This window comes from Scophthalmus maximus, chromosome 7, assembly GCF_022379125.1.
Source record: "Scophthalmus maximus strain ysfricsl-2021 chromosome 7, ASM2237912v1, whole genome shotgun sequence".
NCBI lineage: Eukaryota > Metazoa > Chordata > Actinopteri > Pleuronectiformes > Scophthalmidae > Scophthalmus > Scophthalmus maximus.
In genome coordinates this window covers 18,102,511-18,118,778 of record NC_061521.1, presented here as the reverse complement: position 1 = coordinate 18,118,778, position 16,268 = coordinate 18,102,511, and the positions used below count along the sequence as shown (strand labels likewise).

Genomic DNA, 16,268 nt, shown 5'->3' with positions numbered 1-16,268 from the left:
TCCTGAAGAAATGCTCAACTCTCCATGAATGGCTCCATTCTCAGATAACGATGCTCAGCAATTAACAAACCAGCTGAGACTAGCAAGTGAACTTCGTCATCCAATCTGACAGAAAGAGACTAAAGATATTTGGTTTCTTGGGCGCAAAAAACCCCAAAACATACCTTTTGTGATCCGCCTTTCGGCTTCCACTGTTCATGGTAAACCGAGAAAGATGTTCACAATGATTTGATAAGAACCAAGTGTTACACAGGCTTTTGGCAGTGGCTCTTCTGCTCGGGTGTCACTAATTTGCACTGGCACGTTGCTCGAGAACCGCAGAGCATCCTCATGTGCAGCCAGTGTTGCTGCTGAACCCAGTCTCCTCTGTCAGTTCCAGAGTTGCATCCCTGTGTCTGGTGAGGGAAAGTTACAATTGTGTGGACCCTGAAAAAAAAGAGGCCTGTGGGCCTTTGAAAATAACAACTTTGTGATATTGCACACTGAGTGCAGCCAATTCCCCTTGATTCAAACCATGCACATGAAACAAGATAATACGTTTTCAAAATCGTCTGTGAAGAACAGTGTTTGTACTGTTGCATTCTGTCGGTGAGACCCGAGGGTCTGACTGAAAAGCTCATTTTGTGGAAGGGGACCCATTTGCTTCTATGAATATTTAGATGGCGAAACCAAAGTGGTTTTAAACAAACAGTGCCTGTTTGTTTCAATGCACAAACACAGTGTTGACAATCAGATAAAGATTATACATGACTTTAGAAGCAGTTAACCATCCACCTGTGACACTCCATCCCCCACATACATTCTTTTATCCGCGAAACTCATCATCATCTTCATGGTCCATGATAACAGATTTTTAAGACTAGTAAACAGCTAAAAACCTGCCAAAAGCCACCTTTTTTATTTTTGCCATTTCCTTTCCACCTGTTAGTGATCAGTTTTAAGTGTCTCACGTGTTTCTCCAGCTAATGAGTTCATGGCTATTGGCAGAGAGGAGCATGTTTTTCCCTAACCCTTGTTTGCCACCATTTTCCCCCATCCCCCTGTCCTCTTTTAGACACAGATGTATGCTGTGGCTCTTCTTGCAAACATATTGCATAGCTTGTGTAAGTGTCTCCACTACTGTTCTGTAATTGAACCCAATGCCTTCCATATGTGGTTGTCCGTAGGTTCCTCCCCAGGATTATCAGAGATGGAGACCCTGAGATGGCCAATGAGCATCACCTTGACTCGGTAGTGTCCTTGTTTCTTTTTGCAGAAAAATATTTCTAAAATGGTTGGTCCATGAAAGACAAATCAACACACAGTGCAAGCAGACGATTAACATAAGGAAGAAATTCTATGTTTGCAGTTTTCACTTGATGGTCTGTGATGTATTGACTTACCATCAGCTGTCCATGTCTTCTCAACACTTAAACATTGTAGTTTATTGACTTAAACAAAATCCATTCATGATCATGGTGCATGTTAAGCTTCCAGTGTTGAATCCAGTTTAATGAATACTCTCAGAAAAGGAGTGCACTAATTACATTTCCACAAGCCACATTGCTGTGTCAGGCGATTGAGATTCACCATTAAAAGTCAATGTTTTTATGTTTTGATTTCATTGTCCTCTGGTTATGACCCTTTTGTCAGAAATATATCAGATTGTCACTCTCCAGCTGGACCGAGTTCAGTTGGAATTAAAATGGGGTGCCTAGCTGTTCTGTAATATGAGTCATTGTCAGCATTTCCACTAATATATCACTCTATGCTGCAGGCGGGGAAGAGAGTGTACTTTTGATACTTTCTCTACACTAATCAAAGGACCTCGCATGCTCTCACAAGTAACTGTCTATCATTTTCTTGCTCACTTTCTTAAACGTGGCACCATTTGGATGGTTTACTGGGAATGTTATTGTCTGAAAGTAAATCCGTGAATATTTTTAAGAAAATGTCCCTGCCCGGTTGATAACATGGGCCAGGAGATTCAGAGCAAACAGTGAAAGGCATCACTTCAAGCCTCTTTGTTTTCATTGGCTCCCTCACACTTTGAGGAGCTCTTGTATTGTATTGACACGGTTGCCAATTGCCTTTTTTTTTTGCACCATTCCAAAACATTTCTATCTTTTTCTTTTTATATTTCTGGTGAACATGGAAATCACATAAATCATATTTATTTAATTGGCTGTTGCTGTGCTTCTAGCACACATAAAACTTTAAGCTTTTTAAACTGTCTTTAAACTATCTTTCATTGATGTATCCGAGTGTGTAACAAATGAATGTCTTGAAAAACATTGTTTTGTCTTCCCTTGTTCCTGATAGGAGGGTGTGACCAAGCAGCAGAGATCAGCTGCTGAACAATGTACAACTCATACAGAAACTCAAACAGTAAGTGCAGAAATATTTGAGCAAGTCATTGCACTTGAATTGAATCCATATGAAGTATTTTGGGTTCTAAATGTACCGTATGTACAGTAATGCTGCACATATACAGAGAAGAATTCTCAATACAAGTGAAAACTGTCGGTAGTCACAGACAAAATGTTTTGAATAAATATTGTAGGATCGTACAATTGTAACGATCTAGATGATGTTTTGTTTGAGCAAAGGATAACATTTGAAACTGATATAGGGATATTGGCAATAAATTAAGTTCTATTAAATTAATGCCCGCCGACGGACGGGCGCGAGGCTCGTGGTTGCTGTTTTACGCATCCTCCACGTCCTCGCGCTCTCTCTGCTCGTCGGCTGGCTCTCCTCCCCCCGTAATGTCCTTCTCTTCCCCGCCTTTCCCCTCTCTGCCCCCCGTCGGGCCCCGCACAGGGTCGGGCGCGGCTGCCGGTGGAACCTTTTTTAGTCTCCGCGCTGACCGCGCCGCATGCTTTGCGCAGGGGATCCCGTTCGCGGGCGGAAGAGTCCCGGTGCGGTGGGAACTCCCGAGATGCTCCAGAGCGACGTGAGCCTTGTCTCTCTCGACCCAGGGAGGCGAGCCACGGCCTTGGACATAACCCCACTTTGACTAAGACCTCAGATCAGACGAGACAGCCCGTTGAATTTAATTCTATTTAACTATTAAATTGAGGGAGCAAAAGTAGTATCGGCTCTAAATATCGGCTCAAGAAAATCGGCAGTCCGTATCGGTCATCGGCTAAGGCTGATGAAAAAAAAATCGGTATCGGGATCGGCCGTAAAAAATTGGGATCGGTCGATCCCTAGTTTTGGGTACATTTGATTTTATATCCCGAGATCTTCCCAAATCTCTGCAGTAGATCCAGGAAGTGCAGTAAACGCTGTGCTTGGTCAAATATATACTATATACATAAAAAAGTAAGTCATCTGCATATTTTATGACTTGTTCTACCTCTGGTTAGAATGGATTGTCTCTTAAATGGACCAGTGTGAACCACAAGGCATTGAGTGCATCAATGCAATTAGATTTTGGACCTGATCTATAGTGATACAGAGAAAAATATCCAAAGGCAACAAAGACCTTCTTAAAGCAGCACCTTCGTGTTTTTTCAGAGATTTGTCGTTCTCATGTGCTGCTTTTGTTTCTTTATTGTGGAGATTATCTCTGTCCCGTCTTATCTTTGCAAGGTTGAACATGCTGTTTGGACAGGTCGGTGTTGTACTCGAGCCACGATTAATCTCTGCTAGTATCAGCTCACCTCATCCACTGACAGACTACTATCTGGAAAGTATATGAGCCTGCATGCCTCTCTCCATGTGCATGTGTTTGCATGTGTTTATAGACATGCTGGTATGTACGTGTAAATAGCTTTTTTAGCAACATGAGTCATCACTGTATAGGTTTGCCCGTTTATCTGTTTTTACTGTAAACTGTTTGCAAAGGTTGCATATAGAAATGCATTCCTGAGATTCATTTTGTATTCAAAGGTTTGGGCGAATACACTGCATGCAGCAATATCTGCTCTCATAAGGAAATGGCAGGTGTTTGGAGAACTTTTATCAAAGTATTGTGGTATAGTTATGTTTGTGTTTGCCTGCTGTCTCTTGGCTCTCTCTCTTCGTGCGTGTGTGTGTATGTGTATGTGGACCACCCAAAGCCTTTGAGGTCATAATAATAACAGGTCCACTTCCTTTCTGCGATTATGGCAGAGGTTCCAGTTGAGGGGCAGCAGATGGGATAGAAGCTATCAGTCCATATCACAGCAACAGCAGCCTTTCTGTTTAGTGGACTAGTCGCAGCTGTGCAGCAGTTTATTCCCCCCCCCAGTGCCATTATCTATATTTGCAGAATCCCAAATAAACTGTCACAGCCCCATATTTAGATTGAGAGGGTTGATGTTCTTCAAAAGCACCTGCATAGCTCAGAGTGTTAATCCGTCTTACAAAATATGTGCAAGTTGGATGTTGCAATTAATCATTTTTTGTCTAAATCGTCTATTGCAAAATGTGGTCTGCTAAAAAATCTTCTTACTGTGTATGGTTGCTTCTTTTTTTTGCTTCTTCTGTGTAAACAAATTCCTCTGGTTAGACGACATTTTCGTTTTTGTGATTATTTTGTGATTCTTCCTCTTCCCGGTGAGCAAAAATACACTGTGGTAATTAATATGATAATATATGTGGTGGCATAATTTTTTCCAGGCATTGCTGCGAGCAATGTTGAATTGAGGTCCGAGTGAGGTTTCAGCTGGAAATACTGAAGACAGGCCTCGTACAGTGTGTCTCTGTCGGTGCTTGGCCAGTTAAAGAGTGGAAATAATATTTGTTTTTTGGAGAAAAGAGCACTTTGCCCACAGCGAGAACTATTATTATTTGCCCAGATAACTGAGAGAGAATGCTGTTTTCACCTCAGTGTAGTGTTTACTCTGTGTTGACCAGCCTATGTTTAAAACAGTTTGGGACCACCATCAGCTCCACTACAACTATGTTTTACTGATGAAGCTGGATAGACAACCCAGCATGGTAACACACATTGTATGGGAACCATAGAAACTGTTGTGTAGATTCGCCCGTTGATTCATTTAACCGCACAGTTTAGCCTCAGGAATCAAGTGCACTAATGTGTTTGATCAAAAGGAAATTCCTGAAACACTGTTTTTCAAATTACTCTTCAAATTGCTTTCTTAGCACCCAGACTCTTATATAGGCTGTTTATGTGCGAGGATCTGATTTATGATGTTAAATGGCAGTGGAGCATTCATTTGTGGTAAAACTGTGCAGTATACTACCCAGATGCCCATGGCTGCCAGTCACCCAGTCTGTCTAGACAGGGTAAACACCAGGCTTTGTAGACCTGCCGACTGACAATCACTGATGATTGGGTTTGTGGGGTATGAGAGGCCGGGTCAGTTAAAATGACTGACAGCCAGTTGTGCTCTTTGTCTGTGTTTGGTGGGGGGCTGTAGTGTTCAATGTGGAGCAATGGCTTCATCTCTTTATTGCTGGTGTAAAACACCTTCAGTGAGGAGAATGAGAGGGCTCCACCTGCACACACTGGTAAAAAATGATCGATGCAAAAATTGCTCAGGAATGTCATGTGGATGGGAATAAAGTGACATTAAAGGCATTTATGTCTTGCTGTTGTGGGTCATGAGGACCATTTCCCACAGCCAACAATAATGCCAATAATGCAGCTCATGAATCAGACTTTGAAGGCAGATAACAAAGGACCTTCCCAGGGAAGAGTCTTGGTTTTGATTTGCTCCAAGATGCTATGATCCCATGTTTCCCTTGCTAATGCTCGCTGCTGTACAAATTTGCTGAAGACTGGGGATTGTTATGGTAATTACTTTTGTTGTTATTTATGTGTTGTGCTCTTGGAGTTGCTGTGAACTTTGGCGGGGGCTGTATCCCCCGGGGCGCCATGGAATCTCCTTCACAGCAATTGCACTGGATAACTGGTATTCATACTGAGAGTAGTACAGAGATACAGATGTCTAGACACCCTCATACATTTAAATACACACAAATGTTGTTTTGTTGTGTAGTTTCTCCCAACAAATGTATGCCTTTCTTTATATTATTGCATGCAGTGAAATTAGAAATTTATTTGAGTCACAGACTGATATTACATATATACATCAGCTTTCGAAGAACTAAAGTATTAGTTGCACTGTCTGCGTGATGAATGTTACCATGCACATATCTGCCTTGAGAGTGAGCGCTTTAATGGGCAAGGAATGAAATTTTCTGCTGATTGAAGCAAGATGCTGAAACACATCTTTTTGTATGCACCACTCCTACAATTGTTCCTTGACGGGGCGACAAAAAAGGCATCTGTTTTTAAAGAATGGATAAGCAAAACAAACACAAAAACACATTCTGGCAGTGGGATAGCGTGCCAGGAAAATGTTTTGGTTAATGGCCAAGACTTTAACATAGTGAGTCACTGAGTAAGCAAAAGCTCTGAGCTCTGAGTTATCAGTTTAACCACAATGCCAAAGGCATCGAAAATCCTTTTTGCACATACAACTTTAGGATGTATTCTATGTCTCTCTATAGTTGTGCTTTTCAAGAAAATAAATCTTTCCCAGTGTGCGTGGGAAGATCTATGAGAGTCAAAGATCAGATCCACTGAAATCTCCTTTCCTGTCTCCTTTTCCCTTGCGGAGCTTTGTGTGCCAGCCTCAGTCTCCGTTAGACTGATGGGAAGAGGAAGTGGAGGTGAATGAGGAAAACAGTGTGTGTGTGAAGGAGAGAGTCGGGGCATTTCTGCTATACTTTGAAAAGCAGTCTTAAGTTAGCACATTGAAGTGACACTGAGATATTAGTGTGATTTTCCTTCGGCTGAGGGTTAGCAGGTTCATTGCACATTGCAGCTCTGTCTACTGTGGGGCCTGTGGGGCTTGGTGTTGGCAGCCTTTACAGCTTCTTAATGACACTTGGCACAAACCGTCAAGACACAGGTTTGTCCCAGGTCAATAGAGATCACCTTGACAGTTGTACTCACAAAAAACGTGAGGGCAGAATTAGGGATTGAACGATTCACACATGCCTACACATTTGCGTATGCTAAACCAATTGAACCTCTGCAACCTAACCAGTTGATATGATTTAATATAAACGGGGTTTAGTTTTGAACCCTTTTTTTCTAATGCTTTTTTTAGACAGTCCTGCAGAAATTGAAAATTCCTTCCATTCATGTGTACTGCACAAGACGGAGCAATATGTCTTTTGTCCACAAGGGGGTAGACATTCAGCGCACTTCTAATGCTCTTTCCCACTGTCAAAGCCTTGGATCAGTTTCAGGAAGTGATGGGGACACAATGAATCCTATCTGACTTTGTTTCATCTCAATGTGTCTTCCTGCTGTGTTTTGGTTTTTACTTTGAGCACTGAGTTGTGTTGAAAGTCCTTTAAATGCACACGGTGCATGCAATTATACCCCCCAATAGCCTAAACTGCACTTCAGCGCAACATAGCGTGACAGAAAGGACTTGACATTCAAGAGGACCCAGTCATTACCTGTAAGGACCTGGTTATTACCCAATCAGCCTCTAGTTATCTTTGTCATTTCCTCAATAGTTCCACCTTTAACCCCTTAAGTAGCAGACAAAGGATGCTTCTGATTATTATATTTTACAATGCTACGAGTGACAAATGTCCTTTAGAATATATTTGAAAGTGAATGTCAGAGTGGGAGATTATTTAGTGACCATTTGCACATGCTGCATGGCAGCATGAAGGGAAATTGGGATTAAGCTGGAATTTCAAATTGTTACACATCTTGAGAAGATCAGCGTTTGTGACTCTCAAATCCTCTTTTCATTCATTACTTAACAACTTTTTTTCTTTCATGCAAACATAATGTCCTCATCAGTTATCATGACCCTCATCAACTTTGAATGGGAGGGGGAAATTTCCACATTTGTGTTTCTCCGACAATCGAGTATAGTGTTCATCTTATGTTGGTTCTGCCAATACACGTACACAAGCTGAACCGCAATCGGGGAGAAAATTGATAAACAATTTGAAGTACATGAATGTTGTTTATTGTAGACAAATGAGTCTTCACAGCCGGGGATGTTTGGTGTGATTTTTGCAATAATAATCATAGCTGGCTTTGTTTCCAGCATCATGAGGCTTCTAATCAGTTTTTTGTTAAATGTCGTTCTTGCCATGATGGCACACACATGCAAGCACAAAAAGGATTTAATGGACGCTACATTGACACTGGTTCAAGGCTACACAATAGATGTTAAAACCCCCATTGTCTCACTGTTTGCACTTTAGTATAATGTTAGTTGTGTTTTTGTTTTGCTTTACATAGTTCAGATACCATGATATGACATATACAGACAAGTGACATATTAAAGGAAAACGCAACCTTACCAAGTGTGCTAATAAAGTGTCGGGGCACCACGAGCTGCCACAACAGCTTCATTGTGCCTTGGCATTGACTTGACAAGCCTCCGGATCTCTACAGGAGAGATGGGACACCATTCTTGCAAAATGTGAGACCTCATTTGGTGTTTTGATGATAGTGTTTGAGACCGCTGTCGAACATTTCTGTCCAAACCTACCCACAGGTGTTCAGCTGGGTTGAGATCTGGTCCACAGAATAAGATTTTTCATACTTTCAGTGACACCTTGAGCTCTGTGTGAAGGCATTCCCATTCACACACACATGTATCTCAACTAATTTATTGCAGGTTTTCCTTTAATTTGTCAGCCGTCTGTTTGAGTTCATGTCATGTGATCTGCTTGTAGGTCAAGTGAATGTTTTGAAATATTTTGAGTGTGCATGTCGTGTGGGTGCATGAGATAACTGATTTATGGACGTGTCTGCAGATATATGAGGCCCTGCACTTATATTATTCACTCATAATATTCAGCCGCTCTGTTTTCTCCGTTTCGTCAGATGCTCATTCCTCCACCAGGATCCCACCACGCCCCTGCAATCATATTTCTGCCTCGTGTATAAGCCCTAAACATTTTTGTCCTATTGTTTCTGGAACCACAATTTTCCTATTGTCCCTTCACTCTCGGTCCATTGTCACACCTTCCAACTTAGACTCTCAAGAGAAATTTGTTGGATTGTATTGACAAGATTCAAGCATGTGTTGGCTGGATCATACTGGCAGTATACTGGACTATGGGTTCAAACCAGGGGCGTCTCCTGCAGTACGTGAAGGTGGCCTTTTTAATCCCTTAGAACCAGTGGCTGAGGAGATGGACAGACAAAGCCTGGATTTAGCTGCTCTCTGTTGAAAAATTAAAAAAAATCCTTTGTTCTCTAAAAAGGTCTTGAACCAATACAGTTAAATGTATTTATTGCCCCATATATCTATCATTGAATGTCATTCTTAAAAGGGGCATATTGTTTTTAATGTGACCTACTTTGACCTTTCTCGTATGACATCCTTTCATCAAGTTTCAAATTATCGCTCGAGGCATGAACTCACTTTGAAAACACACTGTGGAATTTCTGCTACCAGTCCACTAAATTTTCTGATTTCATACCCATGAAGCAAATGCCATTACAGTTGACGAAAGGTACGTGCTGTAGCAGTATATCATACTTGTTTGCGATTGGATTTTCACCGTAAAGACACTGGTATGTTTGTAATAAGCCTAATCCATCTTCATTTGTGTTTGAACTTGCTGAACTTTTCAGATTCAAGCTCTGCTCACACATCAGAAAGGCTGGAAAAGTGCCATCTCTAATTCACTCAGCTTTTCCATTCATGGTCCCCGTTTAAAGCTGCTCTTGAATCATGATCTCAGTTAGGTAAAAAACAATCCTTTTTTCACATGAGTATATCCGCTGTGATGGGCTGCTCAATACTTGTCAGATATGCGGAGCAGTATAGAGTGTATATTTTCAGAGATAGTCGAGTGCGAGGCACTCATCCGTCCGTCACTAGCTATTGTTCGCCTGTCAGTCCTGGAGCAAAACTTGACTTGGAGTGTACAGTATATTAGAATACATGAGCATTCATACATATTCTCCTCTTCACTGATCGCTGGGGTTGGACAGTCTGCACATCTCTGACCCCGATTGTGTTGGTCAAAGCGCTCACATTTGCAGATAATGTGAAGTTCACCAGTAGACACTGGGTGTTGCTGGACCTCGACTAGGTTGGGTTAAACCAAAAGAGAAGGGAAGATAAATCAAGTATGGAAGAGTGACCTGCTGGTTGAGGTCAAATTTTAGAATGACCTTCTGTGATAAATGGTCGTAAATATTATTTGAGAGTGGACTTGCAGTGAGTGAGATCACCTACTGTGTTTGTTTTGGAGTGTTAAAGGAACAATACGTTCTCTATTCTCCCTCAGATGGAATTTGGAGTGAGGTCTGTGGCTCAGGAAGATCCAATCATTCCATTGTTATCTGGACGAATTATGGTCGCGTTGTTGTCCTTCGAAGACAGATGAGAGACTGAGTGCACCTGGACAAGGGTCCGCAGCTACAGTGGTCTAGTGACTATTGACTACAGTGAAATATTCCTGGAGCAATATTACAGAGGGTTATGTAAGAGGTGGAGGTGGAAATCGCCTCAAGGGGTGTGTATGTGCTAATGCAAAAATACTGAATGCATGCCATAATGCTGAGGCTCGGTGGGAGAGAAGGTGAAGTATTTTTGTCATCTGTCAAACATTGGCATGATGATCGCTGAAGTAAAGACTTGGATCAGACTAATGCCAGATTTTTTTAATCCATGAATAGCATGGGAAATGGAAAGAATAGAGAAAAAGAGGAATACAGATGACCAAACAGCGACGTTAATATGAGAGGGACTACTGTGGAACTGTGTTCGCTCATGTAACTAAGTGTTAAGAGTGGGTATCCATTTACCTGTCAGTCATATAAAGACCTGTGCAGTCCGGTGGGTGTAAAGTAATGGGGACTTATGGAAAATGTCATTTAGCTTTCATTTAAGCGCTGCCATCCTCCCTTTTCCAGCTGGCATAAATCGTCATGCACTTAAATATCAATGTTTGCAATTAAATTGTAAAATGCTGTATCAATTTCAGTTACTATTTTTGTTCGATGCTACAGTTTCGGGCATGACTCGAGGTAGGACTGTCTGTTACTTTGACATCATGACTTGTGAGGACAGTAGAGGGTTAATGAGGGAGACCAGCTCCACTGCCTTGTTCTGTCACAGATTTGGGTTTGGCTGGACACCAGACTGCAGTCTGACATTCTGACATCATCTGTTTAGGAAAATTATGACAACAACAAAGTGTCTTTTGTTATGATGGGGCCGTACAGATTTAAAAACCATATGTAATGTTTCCCCCATCAAACCCACAATTTATCAACTCGTGCCAGTTCTTACTCTTGGTTGGTCTTAAAACAGTGAAAGCCCTTTAATAGTTCTCCTTTGACATGTATGTGCAGACAGTGCTGCTACATGCAAGGACTCGTTGAGGTAAAAAAAAAGGTCAAACAAAGTCATGGCTGCCATCAGGAATATGATTTAATATTTGTTTTTTTGTGAGCCCCATCTTGTCACAAATTGCTAACATACTCATTAAATACTTAGTCAGAACAGTGTGGCACATGTATATACTATACACATATACATAGTCAGCAGACGTAAAGCCAATGTGCCACCTCATGAATTCAATAAACACTATATGTCTGCCTTTGCCGCTTTTGTATGAATCAGATCCAAACTGATGCTCCATTCATTAACATCTCTTTGCTGGAATTGTTCACATGCCCAAGTTAAGCCCAGAAGTTTCACTTTTATGTGATTTGATTTGACACATGCTTGCGAAAAAGTGCATTGAGATTCCTATGATTGAAATGTGCTGAACATAAATTTTGCTCTCAGAAACAAAATAAAAGAAGTTATACTATAAGCAAAAATGGAGTCCGGAACCAAACTGCGCAGCAGCGGAGGACCCTGGTGACAAGCCACAGCACATGTTAAGAGGCAGCTTTGTGCACTGACAGAGGTCAAACTAGTGTAATCTGGATTACTAGCAGCGTGTTCTTTATTGTTGTGGTTGGTGAAAATCAGGCTGCATAGCCAGCTAGTGTGATTAAATCCCACTGAGCAGAGAGGGGTCTCTAGGGCCCATTCATTGAGGAAGCAGTGCAGCGCAATCAGTGATATTTAATAGTGCACACTTACATGACCTTATTTCTAGGTGTTTACCTCGTCTGTGTCTCCCAATTAACAATGTGTGGAGCGTGATCTCAGGTTTCAAGAATGAGATGGTTTGATTTTCAATATGATGTTTATCCTTGGTTAACTCTGTGTATGTTCAAGTGACGGAAGCACATATTCATGAAAGTGTTCTATTTTGTGTTTGGCACAGAAATTAAAAAATATTTATGTATGTGTGTTGCACAGAACTGCTCTATTCATTTCAGCTTAAAAACAGGTTTTGTGTACTGACTGTTTTTTTGAAAAGACAATAACTTTGTCTGGTCAAAGCAAACCTGTGTCAGTATTAATTTGGATTAAGTTTCATGAAAAGTGAATTACTTGTTTGCTGACAATGGTACTTAATTTAAACTGGCGAAGGCAGCTCTACAAATGAGGTGGATGTTTTTGGTATTATAGATGTATTTAAAAGGTTATGTGAATATGGCTTTGTTTGGAATGCGTGCGTGTGTGCGTGCGTGTGCGTGCGTGTGCGTGCGTGTGCGTGCGTGCGTGCGTGTGTGTGTGTGTGTGTGTGTGTGTGTGTGTGTGTGTGTGTGTGTGTGACAGAGAGAAAGAGCGAGATAGAGTGATGATAAGGCTTTCGGTGACATATGTAAACAGACTTGACATTAGGGCCCCAGCAGTCATCAGAGGTGCATCTCTCAGACACGCTGAAGTGTCAGCCTTTGAAGATTATGACATGCAACGCAATAACACAGATCTTTTTTCATGTTGTTATTACTGTTTTTTTCTCTCAATGTATTGGGGCTCTGCACATGGAAACTATTAGCCTGAGGGCTTAGGAGTGCTTTTCCATAGAGAGAGTAAGGGGCTGGAGACCATCTATGCATTAAACCCAGGAGCTTGTTTTTCCCTGAAGCCCCCTCTCTGTGGTGTTGAGGAGGGCCTGGTTTTATTTTGAGGCTAACCATAAAGAGTTTGAAACCTGACTAAGCAGTAGTTATAGTATGCATAGTCTTAAAAGAAAATGCCACTTTAATGTTGTGTATAGGGTTATTTAATGCATTTATTATTCAAACTCTGTCCTTTGCCATTCCTCCACCAAGATGACTTCACCCCTCAGCAGAATGAAGTCCAGTGCTTCCTAGGGATGGGTATCGATACTGCTTATAGATCCGACACTTAAACGGTACCCTTATCTATTCTTGTTTTCGTTGTAGCAGAAAAGTTCAACAAAATGAGAATAGGATTGAATGGACAAATTATTTATATCTCGTACTGTACACAGTACATTCTTGAACAACGAACAGCACTATTTTGAACAAATAACTAATATAAAGTACATAATGTTGAGTGATGGGACTAACAAAGGAAAAAAGTAACAACTCAATATATGCAGACAGACTATTGCCCTAAGCTCTTTGACTCTGTTGTAAAGGTTTTATAGGCCTTTTAGGGCCTGTGTGTGTTTGTTTGTATATATATATATATATATATATATATATATATATATATATATAACACACCTCTCGTAGAGGACCCGAGACACACCACCCCCCTGAGAGGTGTGATTTAAAAAAATTTTTATACACACATACCCCGCCGTTACCGCCTTTAATTTCAAAACATTTGTTGTGCCAACGAGCATTGTCTCCATCGATTTTGGTGAAGTACAACCAGACTTTTGACCGTTTCGATCTCTCCGTCTTTGCCACTTGGAGCAGGTCTGCATGTTTCTGTATGAGCTGCGTGTGTGACAGACAGGCAGTGAGAGCTCGCCCCGCCCCCCCGCACAAGACAGGCTCCGACACACAGTTCTCTCCTCAGGATTGGGAATAGCGATCGTTAGCAGCACCTATGACAGTTTTTCTGTGCTATGGTCTTTCATAATTTAGCCCCAGGGCTGGTTTAATACAGGGTTTCGGTGCCCATCCCTTGTGATTCCTGTCACTTTGTGCACCTCATCTTTCCATCCCTAGCCGGACTTCACAACTAAATTAATATTCAGCTTTGTCAGGATGGAATGTCAACCATCTCTTGCCTCTCAATTCAGAGCCATCTGTGTTCTTCCTTGCCCGAGATGATCCACCTAGCTCTGCCCGGCTGCTGGAGTCAGTGGTCCAGACTCTGCAAGATTGTAAAGAAGAGGAGAGTCATAGAAAACCCATCTGGACTCCATCAGGTTTTGGTAAATAGAGCCAGATCCTACATGGAGCAGTGGAGCCAGACCCTGGCTCCCACCCACCATCACAAAAGAATTAACTCAAACCGTGTGCAAAAATGCAAATCTGCTCAAAAGTTGATGTGCATGCTATCATCCTTGGGCCATTTTAGTTTAGTCCTAGAGTTGTGGAGAACAGAGGAATTATAAATCTTCTCCAAGGTCACATCAGATGTTTTCATTTTGTCTCTTTTGTGAAGCATTAAAACGGTTTTAATATCGTTTGCTTCTTTACTGGCCTATACTTTTGCTAACCTGCACCTACCACACATTAGCAGGTGCTTATCCTCACCATGCCTCAAGTTAAAAAGGGTTTGGTTCAAACATTCATCAGAGAGAGCATTAGACCCACAGTGGTGTTCAAAGGGAGATGGAAAGGTGTTGTTGCACTTGAAGTATATGAGATTAGGTCATATTTGTAGGCTGCGAACTGAGTTGAAAGAATTGGATGATAAGAACAACTTTGGTGGTTCTTAACACGGGTCCCCACACAATTAAACTATTTTACCCCAGAACAAACGCTTCTTAATCATTTTGATGGTACGCTGAGAACGGTGCTTCTTATATTCCCACTCCTTGATCCAAACACCTGTTGTTGCTATATGTAATGTTGGTGAGCGGAAAAATATCTTCCGTAAGAAGTGCCTGACTGAATGATAGTATTGACTGAATGATAGTCCGCGGCTAAAGCTTCCCAAATCTGGCCCAGCAAGTTCAAGAATAGTGCAGACTTATAGATTGGCATAATAAGAAATAGAAGTCAGTAAAAAACTCTCTCTTCATCTCTGGAATGCAGCTGAGAACCCTTTCACATATCAAGAATTACAAATGGAGTTTGGCATGTTTCTTACAGCGACAGCACTTCCGCTTTGGGAAGGTGGGGATCATGAGGAATATACTCAGTTTGGTCCTAGGACTGTTTCGGTGAGTGGGACGATGCAGTCGGATCAACGGTCAAGCAATTGACCAAAATTCCTTCCCGCTCGGACTCGGAGCCTAATAAAAATAACTGACCACTTGTGGCTGAAGAGGCCGCTGTTGCTCAGCAAATCAGTGTTGCTTTATTGCCAATATTGGAAAATCATGACTTGGGCGTCTCCACCTGGATCTCTGTGTATCTTGCATTAAGCTGTGAGGTATGTCAAAAGGACGTGGAAGGAGAATGAAGTACAATGGCAGGTCTCTACACGTTTTCCGATCATACCTCTCTTTCTTTTCAGCCCTGCAATCACAAAAAAAACATCCCTTTTCTTTCACTGCTCCATCTCCTAGCAGATCAGGGGTCTGGGGTGTATTTCTTCCGGCTATCGTATACCAGCGTTGTCCAGCTTTACTTCATGTTCCAGCATCAACTTTAACTGTTGTTGACTCAACCCGGACTTGTCACACACTGCAAGGCTGGATGGTTCCACTCTGTGAACTCTACACTTCCTTACTTTAGTATTTTATTGACTGGAGATGTTTTCCTCTCTTTTTCAAACCGAGAGATTAACTGTCCCGACCTTGCACTCGCTGCACATTTGATCTTTTGTTCTGTGTGGTGATCAACCTTGGAGAGAGAACAAGTGCCCATAAAGAAGCTAACTGCTCTGTGTCCTGTATGTGGAGAGATTTATTGTAATAATCAAGTTGTAAGCGGTCATGGTCAGGGCAGCTACATATGGAAATACGCAATAGTAATAATGATAATAGGCCTCCTTTCTAAACACTGACATCCAGCCTAGCCTCTCATTAAAACAAATAGGAACCCCAGTGGGTCCGTTTTGCAGACAAAATCAATGCTCCACACTTGGAGATGTTGGATGGTTTGGATTGTAAATTAGTTTTCCTCCGGAGTAACACTGTTTTTGGTAAGCCCTTCCATTGGGAGCCTGCTTCCAGACGCTGGGAGCAGTTTGAGGTTAGGGGCAGACTGGGCAGACATAGCTGGCCTCCGCTTGTTCCTCTGCTTCACAGGGTTTGTGGACCTCAAGTCAGACTGCTTTAACCTTCACAATAATATGTAACTGGAAAGGATAACCACTGCATAACAC

General features: G+C 41.8%; 1 protein-coding gene across 6 annotated transcripts in view; it reads left to right on the top strand.

Moving 5' to 3' along the window:
* LOC118315576 overlaps positions 1-16,268 on the top strand; it is a 39,452-nt gene that overhangs the window by 10,024 nt on the left and 13,160 nt on the right. For 4 of the 6 annotated variants that reach the window (XR_007030988.1, XR_007030987.1, XR_004794883.1 and 1 more), the window contains exons 2-3: positions 1,167-1,230; positions 2,302-2,367. Coding sequence is in view for 2 of the 6 variants with exons in the window: in XM_035642959.2 (XP_035498852.2) it covers positions 1,167-1,230; positions 1,757-1,823; positions 2,302-2,367 (197 nt within the window). In the remaining 4 variants the exon portion in view is untranslated. Of the gene's footprint in view, positions 1-1,166; positions 1,231-1,756; positions 1,824-2,301; positions 2,368-16,268 lie in introns of all 6 variants that reach the window. The other 2 variants (XM_035642959.2, XM_047333321.1) reach the window with 1 other exon arrangement.